Here is a 21,671-nt window from a genome sequence, read left to right on the forward strand (position 1 = left end):
TATTAATTTAGACTTTATGCATACCCCAATACTTGTAATACTTTTTAAAAGGCTTTATTGTAGCATTTTCCTCCTAGGGCTGTCGTATCATTGTTTAAAATATATACGACTTTTTTAATTTCAACTTTATGCATACCCTATGGACGGGGACGTAGGGCCTGGTAGGAGGAAGTGAGGCGTTGGAGACGGACTCGGGGCTCTGATGGGGGACATAGGGTCTATGACGGGAATGAATGGACCCAAATTCAAGCGCAAGGTCCGATAATGGAAAACTGATGTGCTCAGGACCATTACATTACAAAAAATGATGCCTGGTCGGTTGTAGTTATAATCAATTATCAATAATCAACGTTCGACTCGATATAATTAGAATACAAAAAGATCTCTTCTAATTGTATATTAGAATCCATACCAAAACTACGTTTAATAGACATCATGTTACTTCAAGCTCAGTTCAATTATTTAGCAACATACTTGACAAACGGAACCCAGATAATAATGCTTCCAAGGAATTATTTCAGAGAGAAAGAACATCTGGCATGTATTCCCAAGAATTTCCTTATCAACCGGAAGTTGCAATAACGCCATATGTTTCTTCTCGGAATGATGGGATATGTTTGTCGTCGAAAAGATGGGGGTAGTGGCCTCCTATAGTTACAGGGGTACTGGGCTTCTTTAGGGCATACTAGCATACTACTTTTGCCAATATTTGTGCTTTTCACTTATACTCTTTTTGAAAGAACAGGAGTTAATTTACAACCAGTATAATAGAACCATTCACATCATAAGAAAATTCAACTCATATGTTTGACTTTTTTGTCCTAGTCGTTTAAGAAAAACTCCTGAACACACAAGGGCGTTTAATTATAATAAGAGTATTTTTTTAGGTACTAGAAAACTTTAGCATGAAGACTGGGGGATTGAGGAGGGGGAAGCGCTTTCACATACGAAATAATTTTTTTTCGGTTTAGTTTTTAATGTCGCTTTTTATGTTCAGTTAAAAACATTTTTTTATACAATTTCCAAAGAAAAATGTTTCTAATTTTGTTGATTTGTTCGTATTAAAAAACTTAAATAGCTGCCCGAAGAAAACTTTGGCCCTACAGAAATTTATGGACTGTAAAAATTACCGGAAAACAACCGATCTAAGTGATAGAATCTTAGCTTATGAAGAAATACACACTTACAGGAAAAGAATCTTTGATTTCGTCGTAAAGCTTGTCTTGTATTTCCGGAAACAATGCAAGACAATATACTGTGTAAGCCAAGGCATTTGAAGTTGTTTCATACCCTCCAAGAAGAACAAATATTGAGCTGGCAATAACATGGTTGTCAGATAAATAGAAAGTTAGCTGAAAAATAGACGTTCTTATAAACCTTACAGCAGAGCTCTTTTCTTATGAACAGTTAGTGGTATTCGAGATCAGAATATTTTGACAAATATGAAAGAATAACAATTTCTACCTTTAGTTAATCATTGCTGCCTTGTTAAATAAATTCTGAATAATTAATAGTAGGGGTTAACCATAGATTACCAAATTAAAAGCTTTAATCTGTGAAATTGAAACTTTTGTCTTGACTCCTCCTTGTACAAAATTTTGGCCAAAATAAAAAAATCCTCCCCGTAAATTCCTGTAATAAATGAAACTTTAAACGTCCAAAAAAGCATCCTCCCTAGATTTAAAAAATTAACTTTCTGAAAATTTTATTGAGGTAAACATTGACAAAAATTGCCCCCCCCCTTACATTTTTGCGAATTGGCATTCCTTTTAATAAATGAAAGAATAAAATACTGCAAATTCAGCAAAGGGTTGCTCAAAAGGGTGACTGTAAAGTTCGATCGGAGTTCAAAACAAGCAAAAACTACATTGTAAAAAAAAAACAAGAAAACCTCATCCCCCTTCCCCCCCCCCTCACTACCTCATGCCAAAAATGTAAGCTCGTGCCCTGTACGTAAGAAATTTATTATTCTAAACCAAAGTCAGGACTCACTTCTTACATCTAGAGCAATTAAAAGAATAATTATAGCAAATAAGAGCAAAAATAAGAGCAAACAAAATTAAGAGCAAAAGAAAGAATAATTAAGAGGTTAAAAATCAGGCTGGAGCCAAACTAAACGTTGCTATTGCACCTAAGGATGAGAATCACATTTAATGGTAGCTCTCTTCTTAGCCTGGTTATATATTTCTAGGCTATAGTTCTAAAGAATAGAAAAAGATATAAAACTTTAAAAAGAGCAAAAACTATTAATTTAAGAATCATTGTTTTTTCTAGTTTTATATCTACTTTTATTGTTTTATATCTGTTATCGTTTACCTTTTCTTTATCCGACTCCCTTGCCTCTAACATAAGTTGTACCAAGTCTGGTATGCTCGGCCTCCATGTTTTCCTTCGGGCAATTTCACTTACTAATTTCTTGCGGATACTCCCCTTGATTCGTCCTAAACAAAAGGTGTTGTTGAAAAAATATCAAGCCGGATCGTCACAGAGTGTGTAGCCTACTGAATCCAAATTGATCAAATTCACAAAAAAAAGAAAAAAACTATAGTGTTTGTTTGTTTTGTTGTTTTTGTTTTTATAAAGGCTTGCTCAAAAAAATTTGGGTAGTAAGTAATGACAGTGGTCATCTGATATTTAATTGAAGTCCTGCTCTGTTATATCTCAGACGTTACAACCAAGAAAACGTAAGTGAGTTCATTAGGGTATCATTAATGCGTATTGCATCCTGAACTATGCCTAAATGTTTACCTGCACTGGAATTATTTGAAGAAATTATTGAAGAGCAAAAGCGTAAAAAGAACTTAAATAAAAATCATATTCCCATAACTAGGTTTTGAATGTTATATTTAACTAGTTAAAGCTGTATATATTTCAGAATCGCTCTCATTTATGTTCCTTTCATATAATCATAATATATCATAGTATAGAGTATTATATCAGTGAATGTCGTCACTGCTTGTAAAGGGACTTCGTGCTGGTGTAGAGATACTTAAGCCCAAATCTTAGTAGCTTGATTAGTTTTGAAGTGTAAAAAATAGAAGAATATATAATAAATGAGCATTTTATAGCATCTTGCTATGATAACACCAAAAATCTTTCAGTGAGCCTGTAAGTACCAATGATATGGCAGAAAATATTGTCCATGCTTCATGCTGTTTTCTTTTGTGTTAAATCCATTGGAATATTTTCAAACATCATTAAGTGTAAGTTGAATCAAATCCCATAAACTAAAATCAAACAAAATATGATATTGGAACTTGTGTATCTTAGACTATCAAGAACTTGTAATTAATTGACTTTGTAATGGTGCAAAAGTAGGCAATGTTTCAACAAGCATTTAATCCTGAATCATACTTGAGAAAGTGACAATGATGCATGCCATAACATAGAATCAATAAAAAGTATAACTATGCTGAAGCAGTTAACGGGCAAACGAGCAACAACTAGGTGCTGCTAAGCATTATTACCATATGTCTGGTATTAGATAGCACAAACATAAGGCTAAAAAAGTGCCAAAGTAGCTTAGCCATCGAGCTGCGTAAGAGTATTGCCAAAAAGTGTCACTAAATATCTGGTATAAGGTAGCACAACTACAAAAGTAAAGCTTGAGCTTCTCAATTTCAGGGGCCGTAGTGCTGCACCGTGGCTTATTTGTTCCTAAGGAGTCAAGTAGTCCATAAAAGAAGTAAGAGGTTAGAAGTAAGAGGTAAGAGGAAGTAAGAGGTATTGACAGGTATTTTAAACTTTCATTTAACCAAGTTGATTTACTTGATGTTCGATAAAATTGTGTAAAGTGATGCATAATTTTGCATCAACTAATATGGAGGAGAGCCGGTGAGTCATTGAGTGAGTGTTTGGGAAAGGGATGTTTGATGCCACAGAAGTATCTTTTTACACCCAAATTCTCTAATTTTCCTTGAATATTAGAATAAATATAGAAGAGGGTCTGAGGGGGGAGGGGTATAAGGTAATGCCCAATCTCATCTTTTTGATTAAGCCTAAATATATGTGCTGCGGGATGATACCTCACTTATTACTGGAGAGAAAAAAAGTTTTCTTTGAACCATAAAATTATGCATTTACGTTATTACTGGCAAAAAAGAAGAAGAGGCTGGGGAATTTCCCAGGGATGGAGGGTATGTTTTACTAGGAACTTCATTTTTTTGACGTTTAAGTGGGAATATTTAGTTTTATGTCTTTTTTGTATATTAAGCAGTTAAATGGCAGTAAACTATAAGTAAGGAGCGACTCTTGCTTATAGTAACAACGATTCAAAAAAGGCTTAGATAGCAACACATCCATTTCAAGAATTAACATTTTAAGGTAATTCCAAAGAGCTTAATGTCTTTATATATAAAGTTAGCCAACAAAAGTTACGAGCCCGATGAAATTTGATCCATTGGCGGAGAAAGGGGAAACGATTTCGCAACTGTATTCTTTCATTCTCGTATTGAACTCAGGTTTTACTTCATTATAATATAGACATCTGCTATTTCTTTTTCGAATAAATTTGATCACTTTAGTCTTTTACTATATGAATTAATTAAAACGGGAATAAAAAAAGCTGTTTTTCAAAAAAAAATAAAGAGTATTCTTAAACTTGAAACTAGCAGAAATAAATTCTGACCAAAATGACCGAATCAAACTGAAAATGTCCGAAAATTACAATTAAAGAATAAACGAAACACCGAGGGAACAGAAATTAAAATTAACAATCACAGATAACATAGAGATAGCAGGTAGTAATTTAGATGCGTAAATAATTGAAACGAGTAAAAATTAAATTGAATTTTCAAGTCAAGCTTAAAACAAACAAAAGTTACTTCAAGCAAGATTTTGGCTACTGCCCTTTTCCGCCTTCCCTAATCGCAAAAGTCTAAGGCTTGGTGCGTCATTTGCGTTCTATTGAAAAATATATTTATCTTGAACACAATGCTTTTATTCTTCAAAACATGGACAAAAAAATAAATATAAAATTACTGCAATAATCAAGACGACTGAAAAGAACTAATAGAAAATAAACTGAATATTTGATATATAATAAAGTAAATCCTTGGAAACCAAGCAATTCAAATTTTTATTTCAATACATTTTCTATTTCTTAATGTTGTAAATATAAAAGGAAATATTTGTACCATATTTCGTCTTCAGTGAAGCGCAAATAACGCAATAAGCTTTACACTTTTACAGATAGGGAAGGAAGAAACGGACAGAAGCCAAGTTCCTTTTTTAGTAATTTTTGTTCGGTTTTTGTTTGAATCAAGCATTCAATTTAATTCTTATTCGTTTCAAGATTTATTTATTCATCAATATTAGTACCTGCTATCTCATTGTTTTTTATAATCGTTTATTTTAATTTTTGTTCGTGTCGGGTTGCCTTTATTCTTTAATAGTAATTTTTGGTCATTTTGAATTTAGTTTACTATAGGAATTTATTTCTGCTGGTCTTGAGTTTAATATAACGCTTTACTTTTCTTTGAAAAACATCATTTTCAGTATTTTTCTTTTTATTTAATTTCTAATAATTCTGTATTGTCGAAGTTGTGGTTTTGGTTAATATAATGAATATTTATCCAGTTCTTCATGTCTTTGGTGTAAGAATTAAAACATCTAATCCTAATTTAATGGTTTTAATTAGTGTCTTTTGCTTTTATTCAACAACCCCTCAACATTCCCTGAAAGTTTCAACTAGATGTCACTAGTCGTTCCTGAAATCTTTCAGTTACGCCTTTCTGACAACCGAGATGCATATAGTATCTTTTGACCAAATATTCTGACCTTTAGCCCCTCTTAAGATTAAAAAAATAAGTTTTTTAACTGAAAGTAAAGAGCAACATTTAAACTTAAAATGAACAGAAATTATTCCGTATATGAAAGGAGCTCTCTCCTCCTGAACGCCTCGCTCTTTATGCTAAAGTTTTTTATTGTTTTAAGAAATTAAGTTCTGGGACAAAGTCCCACTTCAGTGTAAAGAGGAGGGGAGAGCCCCTTTCGTATACGGAATAATTTCTGTTTAATTTAAGTTTTAATATCGCTCCTTACTTTCTGTTTAAAAAAACTTGTTTTTTCAATTTAATTTCTGAACGTTTTTAATTAATGAAGCTTTGATTTTGGCTCACCGTACATGAATAATTAAAACTAAATTTGAATATTAATTTTACTTGCTTTGGCTAAATGGCTATCTCGAAACTTTGATCTGACTTAACTTACGTAACGAATCACGTAACGAATTAACTTAAGTAACGAAATTTTATATTCGTATATTAGGGGGTTCTCCCCCTAGTCAATACCTAGGTCTTTGCGCTTAAGTTCAAATTTTGTTCCAAATCCTTAAGAATGACCCCGTAATGAAAAAGGTCGTTAATTAGAATAAATAGCTCTGGTGGAAGAACCTAAGAACTTTAGCGCAAAGAGCGAGGTAATGACAAGGGGACGAATCCAATCATATACGTAATAATTTCTGTTCCTTTTAAGTTAAGGTGTTGCTCCTTACTTTCAGTTGAAAAAATTGCGTTTTTTATTTAATTTCAGATCGCTTTTTTAAATAATGCTGGGAAATCTGGTACCCCTTCATAGCAATTTTCCTTCCCCCATAAAAACCTCCTCCATGGAAATATCCTCCCACGTAATCCCCAACCCCCCTCCCCAACTACCAGAAAAAAATCTCCCCCTGAAAACTCCTGTATAGTTTCCAGTAGCCAATGCTATATGTAAACATTAGGCAAAGTTCATAACTTGCAGACCTTCCCTCGGGGACTGTGAGGGGTTTAAGTTATCCTCAAAGACATAGCTATTGTATTTTTTAGCCGTATTGAACAAAATGACTATCTCAAAATTTTGATCGGGTTACTTTGGAAAAAAATGATCGTGGAAGGGGGCATAGTTGCCCTTCTTTTTTTTTTGGTCACTTAAAAAGGGCCTTAGAACTTTTAATTTCCATTCCAATGAGCCATCCCGCGATATTTTAGGACCACTGGGTCGCTACGATCACCCCTGGAAAAAAAAACGAAAAAACAAATAAACATGTATCCGTTTCTACTGGTAAAAAATACAAATTCCACATATTTGCAGATAGAAGCTTGAAACTTCTATAGTTGGGTTCTCTGATACACTGAATCTGATGGTGTGATTTTCATTAAATTTCATAAAGAGGGTGTTCACCCCCTATTTTCGCGTTACTTTTGATTGGTAAAACTAAACTTGATGAAACAGAAGTATCTGAAATCAGCATAAAAATCTGATTCTTTTGATATATCTATTGGTATCAAAATTCCGTTTTTTAGAGTTTGGGTTATTATTGAGCCGGATCGCTCCTTACTTAACAATTTTGCTTCTAGCCCAGGGCTGCAACCTCCCATTAGTGGATCTTGGAGGCACATGCATCGTCGCAATCATTATATTTTGAAAGAAAACTGGGTAGTAGTTCGGTTGGTATGTTTATCTTTCAGCTAGCAAATTAAATTGAACCTCGATAAAGTTTTCGGCAGAATGTTGAATATAATCAGCACTCTAATAAAATATGGTCAGCACTAGTCAAGACTAATTCAAAGGCCAGCGATATAATCTTCAGACGGTTCGTGGTAACGAACTGTAAGTAAGGAGCGACTCAGCACAATAGTAACCGAAACTCTAAGGAACGGAATTTCAGTAGCAATAGTTCAATCAAAAGATTCGGCTTTATATGCTGATTCCTTATGCATAGATTCATCAAGTCTAATGTTCTCCATCAAAAGCTTAGAGCCTGAGAAAATTGCAGGATTTTCAAACAAAGAAGGAAACATCTCCAAAAATCATGAAATCTTAACGGAACATTGCACCAGCAGATTCAGCGTATCAGAGAATCCTACTGTCGAAGTTTCTAGCTCTCGTCTGCAAAAATTAGGAAAGTTGTATTTTTTGCCAGAAGATTGATCACAGATGCGTCTTCATTTGTTTGTTTGGTTTTTGTTTTTATTTTTGTTGTTTTTTTCCCGTGGGTGATCGCATCGAAACATTGATCCTTGAAGATCGAGAGAAGGTTCATTCGAACCGAAAATAAAAGTTCTAGTTGCCCCATTTAAGTGACCAAAAATATTGGAGGGTAAACATCGTTCCTCCATTGCCCCTTTTTCCCATAATTAATTAAAAAAACTTTCCGAAAAATAAGTTTATCAAAGAAAAGTAAAGGTCATTTTAAACTTAAGCTCAGCAGATACAAATCCCTGTTAAAATTCAAACTCAAAACGACCATAAATTACTATTAAAGATTAAATGAAACCCAAAACGAACAGAAATCAAATAAACAATCATAGCCAAAAACATACAACAAGTAATAATATAGTTTTTCTATTGAAGTATAAATGAAACTTAAAACTAACAGAAATTAAATAAACAATCAATACAAATAAGCATACAATAGATATTAATGTAAATGAAAAAATAAATATTAAACCGAGTGAAACTTAAATTGAATATGTAAAACTAGCTTGAAACGAACAAAAACCACTACAAAAAAGAGTTTGGGTATCGCCTCCTTCTCTCACTGTAAAATTCTAAGACCTACTGCGTCATTGGCGCTCTACTGAAAACTATATGTGTCTTGAGCAGTATTGAAAAGTATAAACAAAATCAAATTGAATATTTTATATATATTATATTAACTCTTTGAAGATCCATCAGTTCAGAATTTTTTTGCAGTGTAATTTTATTTTCATTTCCAATGCTCTAAGAACTGGAAAAGAAAATATTTGGAATATAGTTCGTTTTCAGTGAAGCGCCAATCACACAGTAGTCTTTAGGTTTGTACAGTTAAGAAAGGGGACAATTTTAGGGGTCTTGAACAATTTTAGAAAGAACTAATAAACTAAACTGAATATTTGATGTATAATGATGTTAATTGCTGAAACTTTATCAGTTCAAGATTTTACTGTAATTTTAATTTTAATATTAAGTACAAAAGAAAATATTATCATAATACAATTCGTTTTCAGAGAAGCGCCAATACCGCAGAAGGCTTTTGGTTTTTATTTACAGTTAAGGAAGGAGGCAGTATCCAAACTCTCGTTTGTAGTGAAACAATATTCGTCTTGAACAACTTTAGAAAGAACAAAAAAATTAAACTAAATATTTGATGTATAATGATATTCATTGCTGAAAGGTGATCAGTTAAAAATTTTATTATACTTTTAATATTTATTTTCAATATTAAGTACAAAAGACAGTATTTGTAATAAAATTGGTTTTCAGTAAAGCACCAATGACATAGTAGGTTTTAGGCTTTTACAGTGAGAGAAGGAGGTGATACCGAAACTCTTGTTTGTAGTGATTTTTGTTCGTTTCAAGCTTGATTTACATATTTAATTTAATTTTCACTCGTTTTAAGATTTATTTATTCATTTACATTAATATCTATTATACGTTTGTTTGCATTGATTGTTTATTTAATTTCTGTTCGTTTTAAGTTTCATTTATGCTTCAATAGAAAAATATTTTTTTTCGTTTCTAACTTGATTTTCATATTCAATCTAAGCATTACTCGCTTAAAGATCTATTTATTCATTTCTATTATTACTTGTTGTATGTTTTTGCTATGATTGTTTATTTAGTTTCTGTTCGTTTTGGGTTTCACTTATTCTTTAATAGTAATTTCTGGTCGTTTTGAGTTTTAATTTTAAAAGGTATTTGTATCTGTTGAGCTTAAGTTTAAAATGGCCTTTACTTTTCTTTGAAAAACTTATTTTCCGGAAAGTTTTTTTTAATTAATTGCTCAAAAAAGTCCCCTGTATTGTTTGACCGTTGATATTTGACCGTTGACATTTGTTTTAAGATTGATTTATTAATTTACATTAATATCTATTGTATGTTTGTTTGCATTGATTGTTTATTTAATTTCTCTTCGTTATAAGTTTCGCTTATACTTCAATAGCAAAATACTGTTTTTCGTTTTAAGCTTGATTTTATATTCAATTTAAGCATTACTTCCTTTAAGGTCTATTTATTCATTTATATTAATACTTGTTGTATGTTTTTTTGCTATGATTATTTATTTAATTTCTGTTCGTTTTGGATTTCATTTATACTTTAATAGTAACTTCTGGTCGTTTTGAGTTTGAGTTTTAACAGGTATTTGTATCTGCTGAGCTTAATTTTAAAATGGCCCTTAATTTTCTCTAAAAAACTTATTTTTCGGAAAGCTTTTTTTAGTTAATTTTTGATCATTTTTGATTGTAAAAAGTTTCAGGTTTTTAAAAAGTCCTTATTTCAAAATAAAAATTAAAAAAAAAAATCAAATGTTCATCAAAGTATCAAAACTGGTATCAAAGTAACAATATTTTTTTTTTCAGGAGCATTATTTTATTTAGACATAAATTACAAAAAACAAACGCCAAGGAACCTTTCGGTTCGTTAGGCCAACTCCAACTTCCAACACATAATTCAATATAAATAAACAAAAACAAAACATTATCCCCCGCCGACGGGCAAACAAAACAACGCAAATAAAAATTCCATTATGGCACTACTAAAAAAAACAAAAAATAAAAAAAAAAAAAAATCAAACAAATTGATAAATATTATTACAAAAATCCCTCAATTTTCCCTGGAAAATAATTGGGTCATGCTCACGCACAACCCCAATTGGTAAATGACTCCAGGAGCTCGGCAAAACATGCCGAGCAGAGAACTTTGACCGGGAAATAATTAAAGTGAAAAAATGGGTTTGTGTCAACCTCGGAGTTTTTATTATCTGATGTTTGAACTATTTTTAACAAAATGGCTATCTCAAAATTTTTATTGGATATCGGACCGGATGCGCTTTGAAAAATTGGGGTGTGGGCTAGTTGCCTATTGATCACTTTTGACTCTTAAAAAAGAACTAGATATATCAATTTCTGATCAAATGAGCCCACTCCAAAGTTAATACGACCACTCCTTCCGCAAAAACTTATATTCCAATAATAGGCAGTTTACATAAGTTACAATCGTTGCACCAGGGGCTATGGAGGATTTTTCAACCCCCTATGTTATAGTAATTTAATTTTTGGACTATTTTGATGACAATGGCTATTTCAAAATTATAATAAAATGCATTTGGAGGGAAAAGACACAAAGGGGGGGGGGAGGCTTGTTACTCTTTGATCACTTTCGAGTCCGAAAAGGGGCATAATAAATTTAAATTTCTGGTTGAATGAATTTCCTCCAGAGTTTATACGACCATTCTTTCCATAAAAGCTTTATATGGTAACGATGGCCTGCTAATATAACTTAAAGCCCTTTCCCCCGGCTGGGGTATTCAAACCCAGACCCTAGCTGTTTGACATTTGGTGATCTTGAACAAAATAGTTAACTCCAAATTTTGATCGGAAGCATTCAGAAAAAAATGGTGTAGGGGGGGGGTGTTGCTTACTGTCATATTATTCTTGACTTTTAAAAACGAAGCTAGAGCTTTTGATTTTAATCTAATGAGCCTTTTCCAAAGTCTATACGATTACCTCTTTGATAAAAACCTTATATATGAACAATGGACAGCTTGCACAACTCACAGCCCTTGCCCTGGGGCAGCGGGAGTTTTTGTCAACCCCCGAGGCATAATTATTGTAATTACTTCATTTTTTGACTATTTTTGACATAATGGCCATCTCAAGATTTTGATTGGCTGCATTTGGGGAAAAGAGGGCGTGAAAAGGGGGGGGGGCTTGGTGCCCTCTATTAAATTTGACTCTTAAAAAGGGTACTGGAAATTATTTTTTCAAATTTAATGAGCCCCTCCGAAGTTTATAACACCACCCCATGTATACAAAGCCCTTCTGGGGGGAAAATGTGCGCCTGTAATATTTATGTTTGTAAGATAGTTAATTTTAATATCTTTTCGTTTTGGGTTTCGTTTATTCTTTAACAGTAATTTCTGGTTCTAATTAGTGTTAAAAGCCAATTCTTTATCTAGTTCTAATTAGTATATTTTGATGTGTCTTAACATCCCTCAAAATTTCTTGATTTTTAACTTTCTTCCCATACAAAACTCTACCTTATTAAAGCCTTGTTAAAAACTTTACCTTATAAAGTGAACATGCCACTCGATGCCTTTTTTATGCTCTTTACGAATATAATAATCACTTCTATTGGACCTTCAAATTTTCCCACCCCCACCCCCCTAATGTGCAAATTCGTTTTCAGCGAAGCGCCAATGACGCAGTGGGCTTTTGGTTTTTATTTGCAGTTAAGGAAAGAGGCAGTACCCAAGCTCTTGTTTATAGTGAAACTATATTCGTCTTGGGCAACTTTAGAGAGAACAAAAAAATTAAACTGAATATTTTATGTATAATGAGGTTAATTGCTGAGAGCTGATCACTTTAAAATTTTACTATAATTTTAAGGTTTATTTTCAATATTAAGTGAAAAAGACAATATTTGTAGTAAAATTGGTTTTTAGTAAAGCACCAATGACGCAGTAGGTTTTAGACTTTTACAGTGAGAGAACGAGGCGATACCCAAACTCTTGATTGTGGTGATTTTTGTTCGTTTCAAGCTTGATTTGCAAATTCAATTTAAGTTTCCCTCGTTTTAAGATTTACCAAGTTTCGCTATCTCAAAAATTTATCTGATGCAATGGTTACCTCAAATTTTCTATCAGATATATTTGTGACAAAAACGGCTTGGGGGAGGGGGCTAGTTGCCGTCCGATCACCTTTGACTCTTAAATAGGGCACTAGAAATTTTGATTTCAAATCGAATGAGCCCCCTTTGAAGTTTATACGACAACTGCTTCTATATGAAGTGACTCTAGGGAAAAAAATAATGGAGTGTGGGGGAGGCTAGCTGCCCTCCGTTCACTTTTTACTCTGAAAAATGAATTACAACTTTCAATTTCCAATCAACTACGCTCTTTATGAAGTTTATACGAGCATCCCTTCCATAACAACCATATATGCCGCCAGGGCATAACTTACAACCCCTCCCCCGGACCCTGGGGGGCTTTGTCGGCACCGGAGTTTTTGTTTTCTGAACTTTGAACTAGTTTTAACAAAATGTCTATCTCAAAATTTTTATCTGATGCATTTAGGGCGTGGAGGGGAGGGGGTACTAGTTGCCCTCCGATCTCTTTTGAATCTTAAAAAATGAACGAGAACTTTCAATTTCCAATCAAATGAACCCTTTCCGAGGTTTATATAAGCATCCCTTCCATTAAAACTATATTTGCCCCCAGAGCATTACTTAAAACGCCTGTCTCCGGGCCCCGGGGATTTCGTCGACACAGGAGTTTTTCTTATCTGACCTTTGAACGTTTTTTTAAATGAAATGGCTATTTTAAAAATTTTATCGCATAGGCTTGGGGGGAAAAGGGTGTCTGTGTGGGGGGGGGGCTGTTTGCCCTCGGATATCTTTTGACTCTTAAAAAGTGAACTAGAACTTTCAATTTCAATTTGAAGGTTAGAGTCCAAAGTGTTTAGATGAGTTAAGAAGGAGTTAAGTGACTCTCCTCCATGCTCCCACACAGTAACTTAGAGTCCAAAGTGTTTAGATGAGTTAAGAAGGAGTTAAGTAACTCTCCTCCATGCTCCCACACAGTAACTCATCTAAACACTTTGGACTCTCACCTTCAGTTCACTTTAGAACTAGAACATAATCACAAACTTCCTTTCCTAGATGTTTTAATTTTCAATAAGTCTCCTGGCCTTGAATTTTCTATTTATAGAAAGCCTACGCATAACGATAGGTATTTGCATTTTTCCTCCAACCACTCTCCCTGCATAAAAAGAGGAGTTGTTATTTCTTTGGTTGACCGAGTAATAAGAATATGTTCAGAGCCTCACATAGACTCAGAATTGAATTATATTAAGGATATTTTATTTTGCAATGGCTACCCTATAAAATTATTTGAGACCATTATAGACAGAAGACGAAAAAAGGCAGAGGGGAGTGCATCAGGTCCACAAGCTCCAACAGATACCGTCCCATTGGTGGATGTTAAGAAACTTTTCACTGCTCTACCCTACATTCCAAAATTGAGTGACAAATTGAAAAGAATCTTTAAAAAATATAAACTTAGCGTCGCCTTTAAAAACTCAAATATTACACAGAACTTTTTTAACAACGGCAAAGATAAAACCAGCCCCATTCTGGGTAGTGGTGTTTATAGAATTCCTTGTTCTTGAGGCTGTTTTTATGTTGGTAGAACCCAACAGCAATTGGGGGAGAGGTTATCTGAGCACAAGTCCTCAATCGACAAGGCAATGAGGTTACGCCAAAAGGCCTGAGGTTTTTGATTCCGCCTTGGCGCAACATGTGTACGAGAGTCCACACCATTTCATTTTTTTTGACGAGGCCTCTATCGTTGCCCCCGTTTTAGGTCTCACGCAAATTTTCAGGGAGGCAGTTGAAATAAAAAAGCACATTCACCAAAAGGTAGCTCTCAATAGAGACAATAAGTCCCATTTATGACAAAATTATTAATTCTGATCGTTTTTACATACATCCACAAAGTTATATTGTGCAATCGAATAGAGTCTCCGATAACAATCAAACTGGAAAGCGATCAGCCGTTAAAAGTGCTTTACGCAAAATGAAATTCTGAAATGTCATTTAGACTTGTGTTTTTTATTCAGTTACCCTTTCACCGTTACTAGGAAAGGGTCGTCCAATTTTAGTTTGGTGTTTTTATTTTAAGGTTTGGTTTTTATATTTTTATCAGTGTTATTCTGCACTGAGGACGGTCAAGCGGAGGTCTTGACCGAAATTTGCATAATTTTTTCACTGGCTGTTAATTGTCCTCGTTTTCTTCCTTTCTTCGCGATTTTTTGTTTTGTCATGATTAGCCAGTGTGGTCTCAGAAATTATTTATATGATCTATGAACTATTTTTACAAAATATCTATCTCAAAATTTTATCGGATGCTTTTGGGAAAAAAGAGCGTGGGGGGGGTTGATTACCCTCCGATATATTTTGACGCTTAAAAAGTGAACTAGAACTTTCAATTTCGAATCAAATGAGCCCTCTGTGAAGTTAATACGAGTATACCTTCCATAAGAACCATATATGCACCCAGGGCCGAACATAACCCTTGCCCTGAAAACTTTGGGGAAGTGTCCTACTCAAAGATATAATTTCCAGAACTTTAAACTACGTTTAAAAATGGTTATCTCAAAATGTTGATTGTATGTGTTTGAAGAAATGGTGGGCGTGGAAAAGGTGTTAGTTGCCTTCTAATCTCTTTCGACTATTAAAAAGGACACTAGCCATTTAAATTTCTAATCAAATGAGCCCTTTTTGAAGTTTCTACGACAACGCTTTCTATAATAACCTCATATACCCCCAGGGTATAATTTGAACCCTTGCCCTGAAGGCTTTGAGGGGGGTTGTCTTCGTCAAAGACTTGTTTTCCAGAATTCTCAACTACGTTGAACAAAATGGCTATCTCAAAATTTTGATTGGATGTATTTGGGGAAATGGTGGGCATAAAAGGGGTGTTAGTTGCCTTTCAATCACTTTTGACCATAAAATAGGGAACTAGAACTCTCAACTTCCAATCGACCCTTTGAAGTTTATACGACCCCTTCTATATGAAGTGCCTCTGTGAAAAAAATAAATAATAAATAAATGAATAATAAAACACTGGAGCCGTATGGCCTTTACTATAGGCAACGCTATAGCATTGCCTCTGATCATCTGATCAAAATTTTTGCTCAGCATAGTTGAAAGGTCCAATAAGTATGCCTCTCTGGATGACATGACACCACAGCCCTTTGTGACACGGCTGTAACTTATGATATTAGGCCATTGTCTGTGTACAGTGTTTCTTATTAGGACGTATAGAGACATTGTATGGGAGGTTAAGTTTTCTACACTTCCAATTTTCTTTATGCGATACAGAAGCTTTGAGTTAATATTCAACGTGTGAAAAACAAAAATAAAAGTTGGAATAAAAGAATACGGGGAGTTGAATTTGTATAAATAGGGCTTAAATATTGAAATATTAAAAAGAATCTGATACTGTCCTTGCAATGTTAATCTTTTCAATGATAAGAAAACCAGAGACTTTTCATGCGAAAATTTGCTCTTGCATATTGTCTTACACAGATATGTGCAGATATTTATTTTTGGGCGTAAATAATGACTTAAACAGTGGACCAGAGCCTAAAGGTCTCCTACGGAACTAATTTTCCCTAGAAAATCGTCAAAACTGAGTTTTAGGTGGAGTTCAGAAAGGAAACGGTAAATGTATCCATTTAGATGGCCGATTCCCCCTCTTCCATCAGAGAAATAAGTCTCTTCGATAATCCTAGTCTCTCTCTATATAAATTTGTATACACTAACGCTTCAAGTATTCATCTTTTTTTTCATCAACTGCCGATTTTCTCAACAAATAATTTGACAAGGCATTTTCATTTAGCCTCAGCTTCTCCGTTACGAATGCGATTATTTTGCTTCTATTTCTTATATCTTTCTTAAATCTTACTTTATTGTTCTCATTTTTGTAATAATTTTACTAACCTTTTTGTTAATTTGAAAGTTAGTGTGGGTGAAAAGCACCAAAATGCTTCCGTGTTTGAGGAAAGCACCGAAATTGGCTGAGATGTACTTTCGCGCATGCTGCTTAATATGGCTTGGTTAAGCAAGTAAAATTTTTTCTCGGAACGCCGCTAGGTGGCTTCAAATTCAAGATGGTGGAAAAAAAAATACGAGTTTGTCAAAATGAGGAAACAAGGCCGTTCAAATAGGCTAGTATGGGGTAATCGTTGGCAAAGATTCCAAATAAAAACTTAAAAATAACCTAAGTTGTACCGTAGTGCCGCTAGGTGCCTCAAATCCAAGATGGCGGTCGAAAATATGAGTTTGTCAAAATGAAAAGATATGACCGCTCAAATAGGCCAGTATGGGGCAATCGATGGCAGAAGTTCCGAATATGAACGTAGAGCTAACCTAAGTTTTACCGAAGTGCTGCTAGGGGCTTCAGATTCAAGAAAGTTTTGTTAAAAAAAGAAGTAATGACTTCAAATGGGCAGATTAGGAGCAATCGATGAAAAGGCACATATATTCACACAAATATACCTTAGTTGTGCCGTTGATCCACTTAGGGTGATGGCGGAAGAAAATTTTAGTTTTCCGAATTGCGCGAAGTTCATGATCCCAATATAACAGGCTGGGGTGGAATAATTAATGCAGCAGTTTTGAATATCGTTCTGCCATTCCGACATATGCCTAATAGTAGTACAGTCTGTACAGTCCAATTACTTAAGTAAGAGACAAAGAGGCGTGCAATTTATGGCTTTTGTTTACATTTGCTATACCAAAATCAGTTAAATACTTAATTACTCTTCATCTCTTTATTTATTGTAAATGAATCAACAGAAGCTAAACGCCCGGATTAAAGCATTTAAGGATTATAATTTTATCAGGAACACAAAGAGATCAATCGAATCTTCTGGTAAAAAAATTATCAAATATTGAACAATTAAAGTGTTTTTATTTGCATCAGCATAGTGGGCATCAATTAAGGTAAAATTTCTTGTAACGGCACCTTCTTTCACACTCTTTTTTGCAACCACAACGCACTGTCTCGTGACAGACTTTTGAAGCTTGTGGAAGGGAACCTAACCAATTGGGAAGCCAATTTCCATCAGTGCATCTGACCCAGCCAAAGTCAGAAAAACTAGGAATAAATAAACTAGGTGGAACTTGATTCCAGTCTTCAACTCCATACATGACCTGACTGTAGTGCAGCTCTAAGGATATTTTGAAAAAGCGAAGCAATGGCTGGAAAAAGTCTCTGCATGTTTTTGGTCGGTTGTCGTAGAAATGTTTCTTTCCTAAATTCATTCACATCGTCGCAGTCTTGTTTTACGTCGTATGTCTTCATGACAAATTGTTCAAAGTCATGTACTTGCTGTTCTGTCACCTTGGAAGGCTGGTTTGTCAGTTGAAGGAAAGTCTCCTTCAGCCCTGACATATTTTGTCAAGTCGTAAAGAACTGCCTCTTTGAGTTGTGGATAAAAGAACATCCTGTAAACGTGTGGATAAACGAAAGTGCCTGTGATTTCGTCGGCCCCAGCGATCAAACTATTTTCTGAATGGGAACGTACTTGAGCTTGGTACCAACACCAGACGCAATAAATAGTTCGAAAACTCCATTGCGATCAAAGCATGAGGTCAAAATAACAATCACTTCTGTGTCCACCGTTCGTATAAGAATCGACACATGTTCTTGTAAGATTGCGTCAAAAGTGTGAAGCAAAAGGAGGGCGTCAGCCTCTTCGTATCAATATAACTGGATGAGGTTCTGCTCTTCGAATGCCTGGTTAGCTATACACGTGTTTTCAGTAGTGTAATATACTTTTTTTGACGTTGGAGACCTTTTCGAGACTGCGCGGGACAGCAGGTTAAACAAGTCAGCTTTGTTTGCATCTACTTGCAGGAATTCTTTCCGCTTCAATGTGGATTTGTGTGTTTGGAACAACTTTAGTCGTGAACGCTTGCCCCTCTAACTTTTGATAGACGACTTTAGGCTATCCAATCTGTAAACATCAAATACGAGGTCAGGTCTCTCGAAATAAATAATTTCTGAGACCACACTGGCTAATCGTGATAAACAAAAAATCGCGAAGAATGAAACGAGGACAATTAACAGCCAGTGAAAAATTGAAAAATTATGCAAATATTTCGGTCAAGACCTCCGCTTGACCGTCCTCAGTGCAGAATAAAACTGATAAAAATTTAAGGTTTGGTTTTTAAATTTTTATCAGTTTTATTCTGCACTGAGGACGGTCAAGCGGAGGTCTTGACCGAAATATTTGCATAATTTTTTAATTTTTTCACTGGCTGTTAATTGTCCTCGTTTCCTTTCTTCGCGATTTTTTGTTTATCATGATTAGCCAGTGTGGTCTCAGAAATTAAATATATATATATATATATATATATATATATATATATATATATATATATATATATATATATATATATATATATATATATATATATATATATATATATATATATATATATATATATATATATATATATATATATATATATATATATATATATATATATATATATATAATACATGAAAAAAACAGTCTTTCGACTAAGTCTTCTAGCCTGCCCATGAACTTACAAAGGCAAGTTGTCCTTGGGGCGTGCCACTAATAGAAAAAAAAGAAAATTTTAGTACTAATTTATGGCACAAATTAAGTATACCACAAATACTGGTAATACATAGAAAAACAAAAAAATATACGTATTTGTGTATAAATAAAATACATAATTCCTTTCTGAGTTACTACTGGTCACCGTATTTCAATTTTACCAGTTATTTCGAAGATTTTTGAAAAAAGAATACATGATAAAACACGTAAAATTGCGGAAGAAAATAAAATAATACCATCTAGCCAACATGTATTTTGGAGAGGGCATTCGACGGATCACGCGATTACCCATTTTATTTGTAACATGAAAGATTTTCTAGATGCGGGTTTTTATACCTCAGCTTTAGTTTATTATTATTATTTTATTTTATTTTATTAGTTTATTAATAAAAAAATAGAACTTGAGAAAATGCGTACATATATATATATATATATATATATATATATATATATATATATATATATATATATATATATATATATATATATATATATATATATATATATATATATATATATATATATATATATATATATATATATATATATATATATATATATATATATATATATATATATATATATATATATATATATATATATATATATATATATATATATATATATATAAACAAAAAATCGCGAAGAAAAGGAAACGAGGACAATTAACAGCCAGTGAAAAAATTGAAAAATTATGCAAATATTTCGGTCAAGACTTCCGCTTGACGTTCTCAGTGCAGAATAAAACTGATAAAAATTTAAAAACCAAACCTTAAATTTTTATCAGTTTTATTCTGCACTGAGAACGGTCAAGCGGAGGTCTTGACCGAAATATTTGCATAATTTTTCAATTTTTTCACTGGCTGTTAATTGTCCTCGTTTCCTTTCTTCGCGATTTTTTGTTTGTCTCTCGAAATATCCGAGCTTATACTCTATCATGTGAAAAAACAAGTTTTCTGCATTCTCTTCGAAGGTCTTTGAATTCGCTGGGTTCAACATCTGCATCAGAGCAGCTCCGTCTATCTGTTTCGCTGTAATATTTGGAACATTAACCTCAGCAGCTGGGGTTAAACTGGTTAAGACATCTACATCTTCAGCCTTGTTGCCAACACTAATCTGTCCATTAGACGTCAAAGCCGTTGGATACCGACTGTTTCTGTGTTTGAACAAGGCGTCCATGTCACCTCCTCGAGCAATACAGCCAACTTAAACGATGAAACTGACCACTAAATGACAGGTTGAACGAAAGCAGTCGACATGGAGTAAAATTCAAGCCGTTTGCAATGTGTCATGTTCGGACTAACAAGCGTTTTTTTTTTTTTTTTTTTTTTTTTTTTTTTTTTTTTTCTTATTGTGGATATAGGATTTTTCATGCAAACTGGATGTATTTTTTTTTAGTTACTTAAGTATGAAATTGCTTCTTTTCTTATCATTATCAAGACAGACGGAATTACAAATATTATTACTTTAGTCCACTCTTACTTTCATATACCAGTGCCACCAATTACTTTAGACTAGACTATTTGAGCGGTCATGTCTTCTCATTTAAAAAAACTGGTATTTTCGTCCATCATTTTCGATTTGAGGCACCTAGCGACACTACAGTACAACTTAGGTTATTTTTGCGTTCATATTCGAAGCTAATGCAATCAATTACCCCATACTAGCCTATTTGAACCGCCATGTCTTCTCAATTTGAAACGCTCGTATTTTCGTCCGCCATCTTGGATTTAAAGTTACCTAGCGGTTGTCCGAGGAAAAATTTCGCATGCGTAATCGAGCCATACGAAAAAACATGCTCAAAAGTACATCTCTGCCGACTTTGGTGCTTACCTCAGACACGGAAGTATTCTGGTGTTTTTGATGATTATTTTTTTAAGTGAAAAGAGAATAGAATTACCTACCAAATGGAGTAAACGGTGTAAGGTAAGCTATTAAAGGCCCAATCAGGGGGAAGTATATTGCAAGCATAGTCACAGAATTCATTGTTCCTTGAAACATTTTAGTTACGTTCACGTAGAACCAGTCGAGAGGGTTTTTAATTGGGTGAGTTTCTGTCGCTAGTGCAGTCATGGAGATGATTTCAGATGTAAAACGAGCAAAGAGTTCATGGATATTAATGGATTCATCCTTTTCCCTTGAATTCTGAAATAAAAGATACCACATTATCATACACAAGATGATGAAAGAGTAGAAGAACAAATAAATTCTCATTAATGGCTTTTGAGACACTGTTGAATATTTTTGAACAGTTTGCAGAAGTATAAAGAAATGGTTTCGTTGGTCCTTGAATTGAAATCAACTTAGAGCAACACATGAATAACTTGAGAGCAATGGCTAATTAGAGTAAAGCCAAAGCAGATAGTCTCTGCGAGAGGCAAAACTGGTATGTTTTTTTTCATAATTTAATAATAATGATTCATTTCCCTTTGACGGATAATCTATCATCCACCCTAGGGCAAAACTAGGGTAGATAGGCATAGAGTAAGGGTACTTCAAATACTCGATTTTAAGGATTCAATTGTTTATGTCCAAAATTTAGGTAATGTTTTATTT

The 21,671-nt window shown here is 33.8% G+C and overlaps 1 protein-coding gene across 2 annotated transcripts in view; it reads right to left on the reverse strand.

The window, feature by feature from the left end:
* The window catches only part of LOC148953452 (cytochrome P450 3A56-like), a 179,851-nt gene that overhangs the window by 85,393 nt on the left and 72,787 nt on the right, over window positions 1-21,671 (reverse strand). For both annotated transcript variants that reach the window (XM_089088543.1, XM_089088544.1), the window contains exons 3-5: window positions 21,020-21,260; window positions 2,317-2,441; window positions 1,188-1,352 (exon numbers count right to left, since the gene is read on the reverse strand). In XM_089088543.1, the coding sequence (XP_088944669.1) occupies window positions 1,188-1,352; window positions 2,317-2,441; window positions 21,020-21,260 (531 nt within the window). The remainder of the gene's footprint in view (window positions 1-1,187; window positions 1,353-2,316; window positions 2,442-21,019; window positions 21,261-21,671) is intronic.

This window comes from Artemia sp. Qi Xiang Cuo, chromosome 4, assembly GCF_049724085.1.
Source record: "Artemia sp. Qi Xiang Cuo chromosome 4, ASM4972408v1, whole genome shotgun sequence".
In the NCBI taxonomy this organism is placed as follows: Eukaryota; Metazoa; Arthropoda; class Branchiopoda; order Anostraca; family Artemiidae; genus Artemia; species Artemia sp. Qi Xiang Cuo.